This window comes from Myodes glareolus, chromosome X, assembly GCF_982192425.1.
Source record: "Myodes glareolus chromosome X, mMyoGla1.1, whole genome shotgun sequence".
Taxonomy (NCBI): domain Eukaryota; kingdom Metazoa; phylum Chordata; class Mammalia; order Rodentia; family Cricetidae; genus Myodes; species Myodes glareolus.
The window spans coordinates 2,306,282-2,323,723 of NC_142053.1; the positions used below are offsets into that span (position 1 = coordinate 2,306,282).

General features: G+C 41.5%; 1 protein-coding gene across 2 annotated transcripts in view; it reads left to right on the forward strand.

Moving 5' to 3' along the window:
- The first annotated feature begins 39 nt into the window (after positions 1-39).
- Bcap31 (B cell receptor associated protein 31) overlaps positions 40-17,442 on the forward strand; it is a 37,668-nt gene continuing 20,265 nt past the window's right edge. The window contains exons 1-5 of one of the 2 annotated variants that reach the window (XM_048457737.3): positions 40-179; positions 1,139-1,190; positions 1,914-2,049; positions 4,444-4,544; positions 15,984-16,131. In XM_048457737.3, the coding sequence (XP_048313694.1) occupies positions 1,958-2,049; positions 4,444-4,544; positions 15,984-16,131 (341 nt within the window). In that variant the 5' untranslated portion in view covers positions 40-179; positions 1,139-1,190; positions 1,914-1,957. Of the gene's footprint in view, positions 180-238; positions 370-1,138; positions 1,191-1,913; positions 2,050-4,443; positions 4,545-15,983; positions 16,132-17,442 lie in introns of those variants that run through there. The other variant, XM_048457736.3, reaches the window with a different exon arrangement.

Sequence of the window (17,442 nt, forward strand, 5' to 3'; positions counted from 1 at the left end):
CCCCACCCGGTACTCGCCCTACGGCTGAGCCCCACCCCTTCTCTGACCACGGAGACAAGGGATGACCGCGTAGGCTAGAGAAGCGGCCCTAGCCTTCCCGCCAAGGCTCCTCCGAGCACCACCCCTGCGTGTTCAAAGAGTCAGAGACGCGGCAATCGACACTTCCTCTGAAGACCTAGGCAACTGCCCGAGGCCTGGGGGCGGGGCGGGAAACGTCAGCGGGCGGAGCCTTTGGGGCCTCACGAGAGCTTGTAGGCGGGGCCCGACGCGCGTTTCCGGTTTCCGGTCGCGGGCTAAGGGGCGGGCTGGAGCGGTGGTGAGAGTTTGGTAGTGGCGGTAGGGTGTACGCGTTGCCTGAAACTCGGTAAGGTGAGTCCGCGGTTGTGGCTGCCTCTCGGACCACCAGTCCCTTCATGAGGGCAGGAACTAAGTGTCCCAGAAAGACTGGGGATTCTGTAAAATCTCTGGATTCGGGCTGACTTAGGAGTCTAGGGCAGGGTCCAGTAGAGGGATGTTGGGGTGGCAGGTGGAGCGGGGCACGAGGGCGGGGGTCAGTGATGAAACCCCATCCGAGAGAGCTGCCCAGGTAGGTCCAGCACCTTGAAGGCCACCTGGCACAATGGACTTGGGTGGCATTGTGGCGTACTAAGGCTGTTGGTTCCCTTTGGCTTCGGGCGAGACTTTCTGGTTCTGGAACTTTCTCTGGGTAAGGCTTTGAGGTGTTCTGTAGAGACCTGCATTTGTTTTTGGCCTGGATTTCTGTCCTCTAGGAGTCGCTCTTGTGTGTGGGCATTTTGAGGGCACATTAATGCTTCACATTTCATGCATCCGCAGGAGCAGTCGGAAGGCCTGTTTAGTTTCCGAAAAGCAGCCTCAGAGGGAGGCTCCTGGGTTATCTGACCCTCTCTGGTGTTGTTGTGGGAGGTTGGAATGGGCCTCCTTGCTTGCGCTGGGGCCGAGGCGGTGGTGTTTGCAGAACGTGCACATATGAACATTGCAGTCCCAGGCCCATTGAAGGAACGACTGAATTAGAAGTAGCTCCTCTATCAAAGGCTTCTTGTCTGGGAAGGGAGCCTGATGGGTGCCCCTGTTCATGTACTGTTCTTACAAGAAACATTTTTTTTTTTTTGTTAAACAGGTCTAAGGAATCCCTTGGACTCCCCCTCCCCCGAAAGGAATCATCAACAAAGGTACATTGTCATGGTAACACTTATGCTGGAGGGCCATAAGTAACTATCCCAGTCAAGGGAAGTTCTTTGCCTGGCTAGCGTTGGAGGGGCTCTCACAGGCCCAAGCATGGCAAACATGGCTCTGGCAGGCTTTTCCCTCTCCCATTCCCTCTTCCTTGCTAAAAACTGTTAGATTACATTCCTAAAGTTAGTCACCAAGGTCTGTTCCCTTATTTGGCTACTACCTCTTCCTGAGGCTGACTACCAAGATGCAGCTATCAAAGTATTGAAGTTCAACAATCAAAAGCCCCCTTTTGGAGTGCCATAATTATCATGTCCATTCAAAATTAACTCATCCTAACACGGGATTTCCTTTTCCCTTTTACTGCCATTTACCTTTGGGTCATGTCTGTCTCTCTATACAGAGGCAGTCTTTTGTCACAGAGAGACAAATACCTCTTTCCCTTCTCCCTAGATCTCCAACTCCTGTTGTTTGTCCCTCTGGGACCAAATAAATCTATGTGCTGAGAACATGGTCTTGGGGTATCTTGGGGTAACTTTGCAGCCCCTTTGAAGCATCATTGGCCAAGTATTCCTGTTGAGTTTCAGCCAGGGCTTCACAAGCTCTGAAGCAGAGTGCCAGAGTCTTGTTGTGAAGAGTAGCAGCCCCAGCCTCTCCAGGGTCCTTGAACTAGATGAGCTGCCCAGCTCACGTGGTTTCTCCTGTTCCCTTTGCCCTACCAGGAGACAAACGCCCATCTCTCTGTTGGAAACCTTTAAGTCACAGGATGAGTCTACAGTGGACTGCAGTTGCCACCTTCCTCTACGCAGAGGTCTTTGCTGTGTTGCTTCTCTGTATTCCCTTCATTTCCCCCAAAAGGTATGACTAGTAGAGCAACAAGACAAGCATTATGTGGAAGGTGCCTGTCTAGCCCTGAACCTTATAGTTTCTGTGTGTAGAGTTGGTGCAGTCTGAAATTGGGGCTAAATGGAAACAAGTAAAACCTGTCTTAGATGAGGGTGACAGGAGGTTTGTTGGTTTGTTTGTTATTAAATCACTAATCCTGCACACTGTTTTGCCTTGTTACTTCTTCAGTTCCTTTTCTGTACACCCTGCCTTCTGGTCCTTTGTAAAGGAAGATCTATCTTCAGTTTTGTGACTAATATTCTCTTGCCTACCTTTAGGCCTCAGGGCTGTGTGGAAATCAGAATACTTGCACCACTGGCTTTCATTGTTGATTTGGTGACTTTTGTCCTCCTAAGTAGCTCTTACTGGCAATGCTTAGTAGGCTCATGAGCATTACTCAGCCTATGAAGGATGAAGCCATATTCCCTTTTAACAAACAAGATTTGCTAAAAGTGAATTAGCTACTAATTTTTAAATTATACTTAATACATCAGCACATTATCCTTATTTAAATTAACATGTTATAAAATCACCACAGTTAGTAATACCTAAGGAATATTCTTGCCAAAACTCATATTGGCATCCACCTTACAGGAAATATAGAGACCAAAAACATTGGCAGGACTGTATGTAGTCTTGGATGTTTTCTAGGACAACTAACTTGGTTCCACCACTCAGGAGGTTAAGGCAGGATCAGGAGTTCAAGGCCTATTTTGGCTACTTACCAAGTTTGAGGCTACCCATGAGACCCTCCTATCTGAAAATGATAAGGACTGGGGAGGGAGATAGCTTGTCAATAAAGTGCTTACTGCACAAATATGAGGATCTGAGCTTGATCCCCATCACCCATGTAAAAGCTGAACAAGGAGACGCACTCCTGTAATACAGTTCTTTAGAAGCAAAGACCAGGAGGATCCTAATCAGTCTAGCTGAATCAGTAAGCTCTGGGTTCAGTGAGACATTTCCAAAAAAGAAAATAAAGTAGAGAATGATTAAAGAAGATATACACCTAAGACCCCCCACTCATGCACAGCACCAGAACACACGTGTATCCACACATAAATACAAACACATAGAAAAAAGTGAAAAAAGGAGAAGGAAGGGGGAACTGATTAAGACCAGCTTAAAACACTAAATGCAAATTCAGAACCATGCCATGTCATGTTTCTAGCAAACTAACTGTTCATTTTTAAACCTGCATTTGATGATGAGGGTGGTTTGCTGACAGGATCTCAGTATGTAGGCTTGGCTTGCAGTGTAGACCAGGCTGGCCTCAAACTCACAGAGATCCACCTGCCTCTGCCTCCGGAGTGCTGGGATTAAAGGTGTGTGCCACCATGATCAGTCTGACTTGCTGATTTTTTTTTTTGGTACTATGGAACTCCTTCTGAAGGCTTTTTAGAGCTATGTCTTGAATGTTTGTTCATGGAAATGATGGAGCATCTGGGTTCCTTTTTAAAACCTAGAGTGGTAGGTATCTACACAAAAAAAGATTGCCACATATTAGACAGAAGGAATCAGGCATAGTGACACACTTCTTTAATTCCAGTACAGGAAGTCAGAGGCAGGTGGATCCCTGAGTTCAAGGACAGTCTGGTCTACCTAGTGAGTTCTAGGACAGCCAGGGACCTATGTAATAAGACCCTGCCACAGGAAAAAAAAAAGATGAAAAGAAAAACAAAAGGAATAACTATGTTTGTGGCAAACACTCAACTACTACAAGGGAAAGTACAATGAAAACTAAGTTTCCGTTATTAGAGACTGCTGGTATTTTAAGAATGATTTCCAGCCAGGCAGTGATGGTGCATGCCTTTAATCCCAGCATTCAGGAGGCAAAGGCAGGCAGATCTCTGTGAGTTTGAGGCCAGCCTGGCATGCAGAGCTAGTTTCAGGACAGCTAAACCTGTTATACAGAGAAACCCTTTCTCGAAAAACTAAAAACGAAAAAAAAAAAGAATTTTTTTTTGCAGGTGGACAAACATCATTTATTTATTTATTTGTTCATTCCTCTCTTTCTCTCTCTTTTTCATGTGCATTGGTGTTTTGCCTGCATGTATGTCTGTGTGAGCATGTTGGACCCCCTAGAATTGGAGTTATAGACAGTTGAGAGCTGCCACGTGGGTGCTTGGAATTAAACCTGGGTCCTCTGAAGAGCAGCCAGTGCTCTTTACTCTGAACCATCTCTCCATCCCTGACAAACATCTTTTTATTAAGTACTATTGAACTTAATAGGGGAAATATATAAGCAGCTGAGACTGATTTTTGTACAGGTCCCTTGGCCATTGGAGAAGAGCACCAAACTGTCTTTACATTTTACTCAGGGTTTGTATTGTGAAGGTTTAGTGTCTGTCTTCATCTCCTTCACAGATGGCAGAAGATTTTCAAATCCCGGCTGGTCGAGCTGGTAGTATCCTATGGCAACACCTTCTTTGTGGTTCTCATCGTCATCCTTGTGCTGTTGGTCATTGGTGAGTGAGCTGTAGCAGGGGGTTGCTCCATGACCAGGTCCTATGTCATGGCTTCTAAAGCCCTGTGTCATATTGGATGGATAGAAAACAAGTTTTACCTTCTCAGAGACAAAGTAGTCATTTATCTGCAAAGGAGGTGCTATTAGCAAGGCCTTCATTTCAATGGGTTCCCATAGCAGTCCATGTGGGCTTACACTTAGTGACTTTTATATACTCTTAGACCACCTTTGTTTCCAGGGTACCCTAGTTATTTTAGAAATGATGTGAAGAGAACTAACTGGCCTGTGACATTGGTCCAGTCATGGAGACAGCAGTGTGGTCTTCTTCCTTGAAGCCTGACATCATCTTTTCAAAATTATTTTGTCTTTTAGTTTTTATTTGTTTATTTATCACTGTTATTATTATTTTTTGTTGTTTAAGATAGAGTCTCTCCACGCAGGCAGAGGCAGGTGAATCTCAATGAGTTTGAGGCTAGCCTGGTCTACAGAGTGAGTTCCAGGACAGCCAGAGATACACAGAGAAACCTTGTCTCGAACACCCCCCCCCCCCCCACACACACACCAAGACAGTTTCTCTATGTGGCCTGGGCTGTCCTGGCTCTGTAGACCAGGTTTGCCTCAAATTCAGAGATCTGTCTGCCTATGCCCTCTGAGTGCTGATATTAAAGAGATGTGTGCCTGGTTGCTTTTTGTTTGTTGTTTTCTCATCTTAAAAAGAGACGTGACAGGGTTGGAGAGATGGCTCAGTAGTTAAGAGCAATGGCTGCTCTTCCAGAGGACCCGGGTTCAGTTCCCAAAAACCACATGGCAGCTCACAACTGTCTGTAACTCTAGTTTCAGAGGATCTGACATCCTCACACAGACATACATGGAGGCAAAAGACCAATGCACATAAAAAAAAAGCAAAAATGCTCTGAAAAAAAGAAAAAAAAGACATGAGTTGTTTTTTGTTTCTTTTATTTGAGATAGGGTCTTACCCTGTTGTCTAGGCTGGCATTAAACATCTGACTTAGTCTCTCAAGTGCTGGAGTTACATGTATATACCAGCATGGTTGGTGAAGCAGGGCTTCCAAGTACAAGACAGACGAATTAAATAACCTAGCTGGAAATGGTGTTCTGCTTTCTCCTATAGTGTGAGGTAGAAAACTAGGTGACAGCATGTCTTAGAGACAGCTGAGACCTCTCTGTATATGCATAGGTATAAAGTCTTTCCAGGTAATACAGCTGTATGGTATTGTAAATTTCAGCATTAGCATGCATTATCCACAAGACTTTGAAAGATAAATGGATCAGAGGGCAGGCTTAGGTCTGTGGCCATGGTAGGTGGTATCAAGAAGAAAGTGGAGACAAGCAAGGTGGTGCTTGCCTTTAATCCCAGCATTCAAGAGGTAGGTGTCGGTGAATTTCTGTTTGAGGCCAGTCTAGTCTTACATAGAAACTTCTAGGATAGCCAGGGCTACATAGAAAGACCCTTATCTCAAAAAACAAAAAGATAGAAGAGGAACATTTTACAGTGACGTGGTAGTGAACCCATTTAGAGACAGGGGGCCAGTTGTCTGACTGTTGAATGATTGTTGATTTGCTATAATGAGCTATCAGTATGTTCCCTTGCTTGAACTCTATTCTCTTTACTCTGCTGTGAAACATCAAGTCCTGTTTCAGAGATGTGATGCCCACATAGGCATTGGAGTACTTTCCTCAAGTTCCAGTAAAAATGCTGCAGGGTAGAGTTTGAGTTAGTGTTATGCACAACTCCATCCACTAGCTTCAGCATTGGGCATTTTCCCTTAATGTTTAGGATTTGATGGGATTTGTTGATGGGACTTCCTGTGAACAGGCCAAATATGCCTATAGATTCCCAGGCACAGCTATTGGGTGCCACTTGCTCACATACCTCTTGAAGTGCTTTTAGCAAGACTCTAAGAGGTGGCTTTTTCCACTTAGGGTCTGAGCAGTTTCTGGGATAGGAGCCAATAGGGAGTATGCAGGTCTTGCTTAGAGTTGAACTTCATGAAATGCCAAGCAATAATAGTATAGTAGTACTTTTTCATCATGACTGCCAGCCCACAAATAATGAGACTTATTATTATTTTTGATTTTAGCTTAGGCTTGTCTCTAACTAGTTCTTACAGTGTAAATTAACCCTATTTTTAAATCTCTGTTCTTTTACGTGACTTGTTAGCTCATCTCCATACTGCCCATCCTGCTTCTTTTGCATCTGTCTGGCTCCTTTATTCTTCCCAGAGTTCTCTCTCTGCCCAGAAGTCCCTTCTATAATCTTCTCCTAGCTATTGGCCGTTCAGTTCTTTATTACACCATTCACTGCAATACATCTTCACACAGTATACAAATATCCCACAATATTTCCCCCTTTTTGTCTAAATAAAAAGGAAGGATTTTAACTCTAACATAGTAAAATTATAAGAACAATTATTATGTAAGAATTAGATTCACAATGTGCTGTCCATTTGTGTTTGGCATATACGGAGAAAATATCTATTCTATCTTAGTCCAAAGTTTTGTACCTAACCCACTTTCTTTCATAACTTTTATTACCATCCTTAAAATATCTTTGTAGACCTTAAAACATTTTCTTGATAAACAGCTTAAGCTTTTATGTCTCCCAACCTTATAAACTTGACATCTATTTTGTTTTGTTTTGTTTTTTTCTAGACAGGGTTTCCCAGTAGATAAGGAGCTACAGGTTAGCCTTTAGCTAAGAATCTATGTGCTGTCCTGAGGCTCATGGTTTCTCCTCTATCCTATTTTGTATATCTGACTCATTCTTTGTCTGGTAGCTCTTCTGACTCTACCCTTCCTCCTCCCATCAATCTCAGTTTGGTTTTCCCTGCCTAACTTTATCCTCTTTGGCTATTGATCAGTTAGCTTGTTTATTAAACCAATCATAGCAATATATATGCTGTGGAATACTGGGCAGTCGGAATAGAAAAGCTCCACTTCCATTTACAGATATATATACAGTGCACAAAAGGATTATTCCGCATCATTTCCCCCTTTTGCCTAATTAAAAAGGAAAGCCTTTCTTTCTTTCTTTCTTTCTTTCTTTCTTTCTTTCTTTCTTTCTTTCTTTTTTTGTTTTCGAGACATAGTTTCTGTGTAATAGCCCCTGGCTGTCCTGGAACTCACTTTGTAGACTAGGCTGGCCTCGAATTCAGTGAGATCCATCTGCCTCTAACTCTCAAGTGCTGAGACTAAAGGCATGTGCCACTACCACTCAACCAAAAAGAAAGATTTTAACTTTAACATGGTAAAATTATATATAACAGAAACAGTTATCAAGTAAGATTATAGTTATAATATCCCATCTATTCGTATTTGGCAAAATTAGAGAAAATACTCTATTATCTATCTTATCTTGGTGTGTCTGAAGTTTTATACCTAATTTGCTTTCTATCATAACTAAGGAAAACTGTAAGTTTAACTATATAGTCTTCAACTCCATCAAAGACCCCAGAAGAGTAGAAATGCTACCTAATGTCAGATATCAGGCTGTCTGGACAATCACCCAAAGTTCCTCTGTAATGTTGGGGCATCCACCTCTGACCTACAGACCTAGCATATCTGGCAGACATTCTGTGAAGCAGGGAATTCTGAAGGACTATCCTACCTTGTCTTGGCAAAATTCAGCAGTTGCTTTTCTTGTATCCTGCTGGTCCAGTTTGGACAGGAACTGTCAGCAACTGAGGCAAGGGCGGTTTCTTTACCCATGTGACTAGCTTTTGCCATAAAGAAAACAGGCTGCATACAGTTTTTTTGATGCCCATCATCTTCTCTGATGTAAATTGGTGCTTGCCAGAAGCATATGTGCCTCACTGTTGTGAAAAGCCTTAGGTTATTAAACATATTAAATTCCATATTATGTAGGTCTTTGAACTATTTGAGACCATCTGTCTATATCTGTGTATGACCTTGAAAAACATACCTAACATGACTATAAGTTTGACTATTGTAGATGACTACTAGTCTGTATTTCTTAATTATACATTGCAGTTTTTAAATGAGCTGCGTAAGCAAAATACCTTAACAAGAGTAGAAATATACATAGAGTATAGCAAAATTAACTTTAAATTTGTATCAGTGAACCAAACTCCATCTCAAGGCAAAATATTTTGAGATTAATAATTGTTTTTTGGATTAAAGCAGATTCAATAATCTACCCTTTTATCCTATCATTTCTGTATCTCTCCCTTTTCTTTTTAGAATGAGATCCCTGAATCTAATCTCATTTGTTCAGCTTTTTTAATGACCATTACCAATAACAACTTGTAACTAACCCTCTATAAATGATAATAAGTATCCATAACCCATTTTTTGGAAATGTGGTCATAGCTCTTTAGACTACTGTTGATTAGGGGTGGTGATAATTTTTGGGGGACCCTGAGAAAATTTAGGATTACGGACAAGTCACAAGTCCTGACTGGAGTATTCTGTGAGGCTGGATCATCTCAGCCAGCAGCCTTGAAGCTGGATGAAGTTTCCCCAGAGAAACTGCAACAGTCATTTTGAGATGCTGGATCGCCTGGGCCATTTGTTTTCATTGGTGTCTGATCCCCTCATTCTGAAAATACATAAACTTTTAAAGATAACATACATTTTTTTGCATAAATACAAGTATATTTTTGCATAAATATAAGTACACAAGTCAGCCAAAGATGATTTTTTGTTTTATGTTTGAGCAGGTAAAATAAACGTCACGTGTCTTGTAGTTCTTCTAGGTTTATTTCTTTGTAGCCAGAATTTTCAGGGAGTCTTCCTCGATCAAACCTGATCATTTTTAACTTTGAACAAATCCACAGTCTTTTATTTTCTATGGAAATTAAAGCAGAACCTCTTTCCAAAGTAACATGTCTTTTTGTAGCACAATTAATAAAAACCCAGAGACAGAAATTGGGGTTCAACTTGAAGGCCAGGAAAGCAAAACAGTTAGCTACTGACTCTTCTCTAGAGAGGAATGTATGACGGGAGGAGACAGCTCATAGACTCAGTCTCATTCTGAGATTCCAGGAGTCAGGGTTGCCATTTTCTTTTTGTTTCCTGTTGGAAATAAAGGCACAACCTCCCCTCAACACAACATATTTCCTGACTGTAAGTGGAGAGTCTTCTTTTGTTCCCAGCTGACTAGACCCAAATAATCACACAGAACTATATTAATTACAACACTGTTTGGTCTACTAGCTCAGGATTTTTATTAACTAATTCTTACATCTTAAATTAACACATTTCTATTAGTCTATGTATTGCCACGTGACTGTAGTGTTACCTCATTTACTACATGTCTTGTTTTCTCAGAGGCTACCTTACAGCTCTCTGACGACTCTGCCTTCTTCCTCCCTGCATTCAGTTTAGTTTTCCCATCTAGCTTTGTTCTGCCCTGCCATAGGCCAAAGCAGCTTCTTTATTAACCAGTGATAATTAAACATATTCACAGCATACAGAGGGGAATCCCACATCACTTGACTTCCATTCTGAAGTTAAAAGACATCTTTAAAATGTATATGCTGGTATAATGCAACAGTTTTTTCCCACAATTCAACAGTAGCTGTCATTTTTTTATTCATTAGCATTTAAAACAGTTCAGAGTCAACAAAGCACCATACAGGATCTAGTCACCCTGTGTATTTTCCATCCTTATGTGGCTTATTCTTTTTTATATTACTTTACTTTTTAAAGACTATTATTTTTTGGTGCACGCCTTTAATCCCAGCACTCGGGAGGCAGAGAGAGGTGGATCTCTGTGAGTTCGAGGCCAGCCTGGTCTATAGAGTAAGTTCCAGGACTGGCCCCATAGCTACTGAGAAATCATGTCTCGAAACCCCCCCCCCCAAAATTATTTTCAAACTATTTATTTTTCTATGATTGTCTATCCCATTTTTTTCTTCAGCATCTAAGCACATTTCTAAGCATACTGTATCTGTTAAGAGATTTTCCTTGTCTGGATCTGACTTTTTGTGCATCTGCAGTATTCTCTGACCTCGGGAGCCAAGGGTCAGTCCATCTACTGCATGGTTCTGTTCTGGCAGCTGGCTGAAGTCTGCAGGCAGCAGCCAATAGTCATACCTCTGTATGCTGAGCCTCTGTACATTGACCAGGGGCCCATCTGAGAAAATGCAGGACTAGGAAGCCACATCTGGCTCCTTGTGTAAAACTTTTCTTACCATTCTCAGTTCTTAATGTTTGAATATTTGAGCCTCCATGTTGGATGCCATGTGTAGTAAGTACTTTTTCATTAGGACCACCAGCCTGCAAATAATGACATGGAGAGTTACTTATTATCAATTATAAAAGCTTGGCTTTAGCTTAGGCTTGTTCCTAACTAGGTCTTATAACTTAAATTAATCCATATTGTTTTATCTATGTTCTTTTATGTGGCTCATTACCTCATCTCTGTACAGCTTTATCCTGTTTCTTCCATGTCTAGCTAGTGACTCTGCCTTTCTTCTTCCCAGAGTTCTCTCTCTTCCTGGAAGCCCGTTCTATACTCTCCTCTTAGCTATTGGATGTTCAGCTTTTTATTACACCAATCATAGCAACACATCATCTTGCTGTCATGGGGTCTCCATCCGCCATTCCTGCCTCCCCAGCCTTGAATTCACAGAGTCTGCCTTCCTCTGCCTCCTAATGGTGGCATTAATGGCATACACCACCACTGTCATTTTTGTTTATTTGTGTTTTTTGAGACAGGGTTTCTCTGTAGCTTTGGATCCTGTCCTGGAACTCAGTCTGTAGACCAGGCTGGCCTCAAACTCACAGATATCCTTCTGCCTCTGCCTCCTGAGTGCTGGGATTAAAGGTGTGTGCCACCACTGCCTGACTTTTTTTTTTTTTTGCTAAGTTTGTGTATTTGCTTTTGAGTTTGGGATAGAGCCAAAAATTGTAGAGACAAGACGAAGTGTTGGGATTATTCCATCAGTTTTGCTCTGTCCTCTTTCTAGAGTCACAAAAGTTGTTGATTTTCTAGTACAACTCAGCGGACCAGAGAGAACTATGTAGATCTACTAGATGACACAAACGATGGTTTTTGTAGATCAGGAATCTGCAGGTGTCTGCTTGGGAATTCTAGGGAAATATGGCTCTAATGACTGCTGACTTCTTACTTTAATGCTTAAAGCATAATCTAGGAGATGTGGGGATGGCTCAGTGGGTAAAAGCACTTGCTGTGCAGATGTAAGGACTTGATTTCAAATTCCCATAATCCACATAAAATTCAGATGATGAATGTAAGTGTCTACAGTCCCAGAACTCTTATAGGGAGTTGGGAAGTAGAGTAGAAGTATCCCTGGTAGTTTGCATGCCCTATCTCAATCAAGGTGGAAGACAAGGATTGACACCTGAGGTTATCCTCTTCCGTAGGTATTCTGAGATATACTTGTATTTATACACAAATACACATGTGCACACTGCATACACAAAGATGATTTAAAAATTTAGAAAGCATAACTTAGAAAAGTCTACATACCTTCTGCAGCTAGACATGCTTGTTGATAACAATATTATGACAATAGTGAGCATAACGAGCTAGAGCCCTTCCTTTCTGAGAGAGTTGGAGATAAAGAAATTACTTTTATGGACTGAGGCTTGAGAGGAAGTTCTACTACTGTCCTTGTTGATAGCATACAGTGTCTCCTATTCCCAGGTTCCTCTTGATTGTTTGCCAAGGTAGTCTTTGGAGTGATGGGATTCCTAAGTATAAGTAACAATATAAAAATGATTTTAGTTTTTTGTGATTATAAAAATAATGCATATTTTTTAAATGCAAAAGGTAAACACTTAACAATCCCTTGTAACACATTGCATAGATAACTATCATGAATACTTTTTAAATTTTTTAAAAAATATTCATTTTATTTATTATGTATGCAATATTCTGTCTGTGTGTATGCCTGAAGTCCAGAAGAGGGCACCAGACCTCATTACAGATGGTTGTGAGCCACCATATGGTTGCTGGGGATTGAACTCAGGACCTTTGGAAGAGCAGGCAATGCTCTTAACCACTGAGCCATCTCTCCAGCCCTCATGAATACTTTTTTATGTGTTGAAATATTTACAACCTGGACTCATACACTTTTCTTTGTACTTTTTCCATTTACGTGCTGTACTTTAGACATCTTTTTCCCCGTGTTCTGGTGTGCATGTGTACATTCATACAAAAGACAATATACATACATAAATCTTTTTTACTTTTTTTTATTGATTTTTATTGAGCTCTACATTTTTCTCTGCTCCCTCCCTGCTTCTCTCCTCCCCCCTTCAGCCCTCCCCCAAGGTCCCCATGCTCCCAATTTATTCACAAGATCTTGTCTTTTTCTACTTCCCATGTAGATGAGATCTATGTAAGTCTCTCTTAGTGTCCTCATTGTTGTCTGAGTTCTCTGGGATTGTGGTTTTCTTTGCTTTATGTTTAAAAACCACCTATGACTGAGTACATGTGATAATTGTCTTTCTGGGTCTGGGTTACCTCACTCAAAATAATGTTTTCTAGTTCCATCCATTTTCCTGCAAAATTCAAGCTATCATTTTTTTTCTGCTGTGTAATACTCCATTGTGTAAATGTACCACATTTTCCTTTTCCATTCTTCGGTCGAGGGGCATTTAGGTTGGTTCCAGGTTCTGGCTATGACAAACAGTGCTACTGTGAACATAGTTGAGCACATGTCCTTGTGGCATGATTGAGCATCCTTTTGATTTATACGCAAAAGTGGTATTACTGAGTCTTTGAGGAAGGTTGTTTCCTAATTTTCTGAGAAAAAGTGTCTTTTAGCCATTTTAGACTTAGACTTTGTTGAGAGTTCTCTGTTTAGGTCTGTACTCCATTTTTTATTGGATTATGTGTTCTTTTGGTCACCAATTTCTTGAGTTCTTTGTATATTTTGGAGATCAGCCCTCTGTCTAATGTGAGGTTAGTGAAGATCTTTTCCCATTCTGTGGGCTGTCATTTTGTCTTGTTGACTGTGTCCTTTGCTTTCCAGAAGTTTTTCAGTTTCAGGAGGTCCCATTTATTAATTGTTTCTCTCAGTGTCTGTGCTGCTGGAGTTATATTTAGGAAGTGATCTCCTGTGCCAATGCGTTAAAGTGTACTTCCCACTTTCTCTTCTGTAAGGTTCAGTGTGGCTGGTTTTATGTTGAGGTCTTTGATCCATTTGGACTTAAGTTTTGTGCATGGTGATAGATATGGGTCTGTTTTCGTTTTTCTACATGTTGATATCCAGTTATGCCAGCACCACTTGTTAAATACGCTTTCTTTTTTCCATTTGATATTTTTTGCTTCTTTATCAGAGATCAGGTGTTCGAAGATGTGTGGATTGATATCCGGGTCTTTTCTTTGGTTCCATTGGTCCTCCTGTCTGTTCTTATGCCAATACCAGGCTGTTTTCAGTACTGAATTTAACTCATTTCTAGTAATCTGTGTATCGCAATGTGGCTGTGGCTTACTGGGTAAAGTTCTTGTGTCTGTCTCCGGCAAGGCTACATGGCTTCTCTCTGACTCCATCTCCTTACTCTCAACATCCAGTTTAATTTTCGCCACCTACCTCTATTCTGCTCTGCACAGGCTCAAGCCAGTTTCTTTATTAACCAATGGTATTCACAGCATATAGAGGGAAATCCCACATCAGTGAACCTGAGGGTATGAATGTATTTTATTTTCTACCAGGTGTGTTATGACAGTTTATGTTCCTACTGGCAGCATTTGAGAGTGCTTCATGGCACAGATTTAATGCAAAAAATAGTATGAGGGCAGGCACATTGTTGTTATGCAAGATGAGCTTGAAAACCAAGTAGTCTCAAACTAGAAACTACAAACTGAACAGTACCCAAACAATGAGATCTTGCCTATCTCACATGGAGGCGTGTTAAGGGGTGCCTTCAGATAGTTGGGTTTTTTTGTTTTTAGGCGTTTGTTTGAGATAGGGTCTCATCTTGTAGCCCTGGCTAACTATGACTTGTGACCCTCAAGCCTCAGTCTCTCAAATGCCAGGTTTATGAGTATATATCACCATACTCAGCTCTTCAGGTAGATTTTTATGTCTTGACTTCAAAAATGTCCCGCCTTTGTTGAAGGAGTTGACCTCTTTTTTGGTGGTGGTGATAGTGGGAGACAGTGTCTCCTTGTGTAGCCTTGGTTGTCCTGGAAGTCCCTACATAGACCAGGCTGTCTTCAAACTCAGAGAGCTTCCTGTCTTTACCTCCCAAGTGCTGGGATTAAAGATGTATGCCATCAAATCCTGCTAATTTTTTGTTTTGTTTTGAGAAAGGGTTTCTCTGTAGCTTTGGAGCCTGTCCTGGATCTAACTAGCTCTTGTAGACCAGGCTGGCCTCGAACTCACAGAGATCCTCCTGCCTCTACCTCCTGAGTGCTGGGATTAAGGGCATGCGCCGCCACCACCTAGCTAAAATTCTTTTGGGAGTTAAGTGGTGGAGGAGATTAGTAGATACACTAAGGTTCCATTTCTGCATTACAGACAAAAGATTCTGAGGACTTATATTATTAAACCAGAGCATTGTGCATCAGTCAGTGGCGCTTGTGGGAGCAGAGGCTGTTCACTCATTCAACAGTTACAGTTTTTGCTATGTGCCCCGTGCTAAACTGTAGGAGATATAGAGAAGAAGGCTTGTTCTTTCTGTTTGTAGCATATCTGTTGTGAGGAAGGTGGACAGAAAACACAGACTGAAGATAATTTCAGTGACAAATGTATGTTATATAGACAATATAGGGTTTTATGAACAATTGACTTTAAATATGATAGCTGTGTTATTTACCCTACTCTAAGTGATTGTATTAAGAAACTTCTTTTTACAATTTTGCTGTTTGAATTTTTGATGGGCATGAAATTCCTCTTTAAAAAACCTTTAATTACAGTTCATTGTTGGTTGGGGACACATGCATGTCACAGAGGACAACTAACAAGAGTTGGTTCTGTCCTTTTGCCATATGAGTTCTAGGGATTGAACTCAAGTGGTCAGGCTTGATGGCAAGTACCTTTACCCACAGAGTCATCTCCTCAGCCCATGAAGTTTTTTTAATTAAGTAAAGAATAATAATGCTTACTGTGGCCCATGCTTCCTGAATAGGTCTTGTGAGCTTTCCACCAACAGGACCCCTGACTTATCAGTTAAGTGGTTGACAGTTCAACTTGAGAGAAAAATAACAAATTGCGGTTGGGAGTATCATGGGAAAGGGAATCTGTTTCCATTGCCAGCAAAGCCTCAATCTTGAAGAGCATCTTGGAGTATAGTACAAGTTTATGATCTATCTAGTTTACAGGCTTAGTTTATAGAAAGTTAAGAGAAGAAGGTCTAAGGTTGGGAAACTTTTGATAAAACCTCTCACAAAAGGTGTGCGTAGAATTAGTACTTGGATTTGAAGGAAAGGAGTCTTGCTTCCTGTTTTTCTTTTTAAGTGGCCATCTCTGCTCTTCCATAGATGCTGTACGTGAGATCCGGAAATATGATGATGTGACAGAAAAGGTGAACCTCCAGAACAATCCAGGTGCCATGGAGCACTTTCACATGAAGCTTTTCCGTGCTCAGAGGAATCTCTATATTGCTGGCTTTTCCTTGCTGCTGTCCTTGTGAGTAGGGGCCAGGGACCTGTGAAGGAAGCTGTGGGCTAACCAAGAATATAGAGCTGTGTAGTTTTGCTTTCTACTGTGACTTTAACTCCTCATTGTATATCCTGGACCCAAAGACCTTGTTTGTGTTTCATAAACCACAGAATTGCTTCCTGACCTTCAGAGGCAGCATGGAGATTGGGAGTAGAGTGCAACAAATTCTAGAAGACCTTATCTTTTTTTTGAGACAGTATTACTACATATCACTGGCTATCCTGGAACTCACTCTATAAACAAGGCTGGCCTTAAATTTATTAAGATCCACCTGCCTCTGCCTCCCAAGTGATGGGATTAAAGTTGTGTGCTACCATACCTAGGAGAAGACCCTATCTTAACCACATTTTGTGGTAGGTCAGATGTGTTACATCTTGTGCTCTGGTTGCTTGTAGACTGAAGTAAGCTGCAAAGCTTTTTCTCTAGGAAAGGATCTTTGAAGCCCATCTAGTAAGGGCATAACTGTTTTGGAGTATACAGGGTACTGAGTTGGGTAGAGTACGCAGAAGTAACATGAATGGGTTGTGACTCACCCTGTCCTCGGGGCCTTCCCTAGCGTAAATTTGTATCCAGATCATGTTGTGATCTGTAGCGTCTTTCTGGTAATATCTTATGAGACTGAAATGCTCGACCAAGGTTGCAAGGGTGGCTAGTTGGGTAAGATTAGATGAGTAGAAAATGCCTATTAGCATCTGGAGCCCTGTTTTCTGCTTCTGGTTTTACCCTTGGGCTTTAGTCTAAGGGCCTAGCAGAGAATTAGACATGTTCAGGCTAAGGCAGGCGAAGAAGGTATTAAAAGGATATCAATATTAGACTGGAATATAGCTTGGTAGTAAAGGATTTGCCTGGTATGTGCAAGACCTTAGGTTTGATTGCTAAAAAAAATCAAACCAAAAATGTTTGTTGCTCTATTGTTTAGGGCCAGTTGTCTTAGTTCATTTGTTCTGCAGTAATAAATGCATTTCTCACTGTTTTAGAGGCTGGGGCATCCTAAGTCAATGCGTGGAGAGGCTTGGTGTCTAGTAAGGGCTGATTTCTGCTTCTGAAGTGGTACCTCGATGCTGCATTTGCATTCTCTGGAGGAGAGGGACACTGTTCTCACATGTTAACAGCATAAAAAGCCCAAGTTAGTTTCCTGTGGACCTTCTTTATAAGATACTAATCCGTTTATGAGGGCAGAGCCTTCAAAGCTTAATGATTTCCCAATAGGCCCTACTCTACCTCTTTGTATCATCACAGTGGAGATTAAGCTAAACAGATGAATTTGGGGAGGCCATT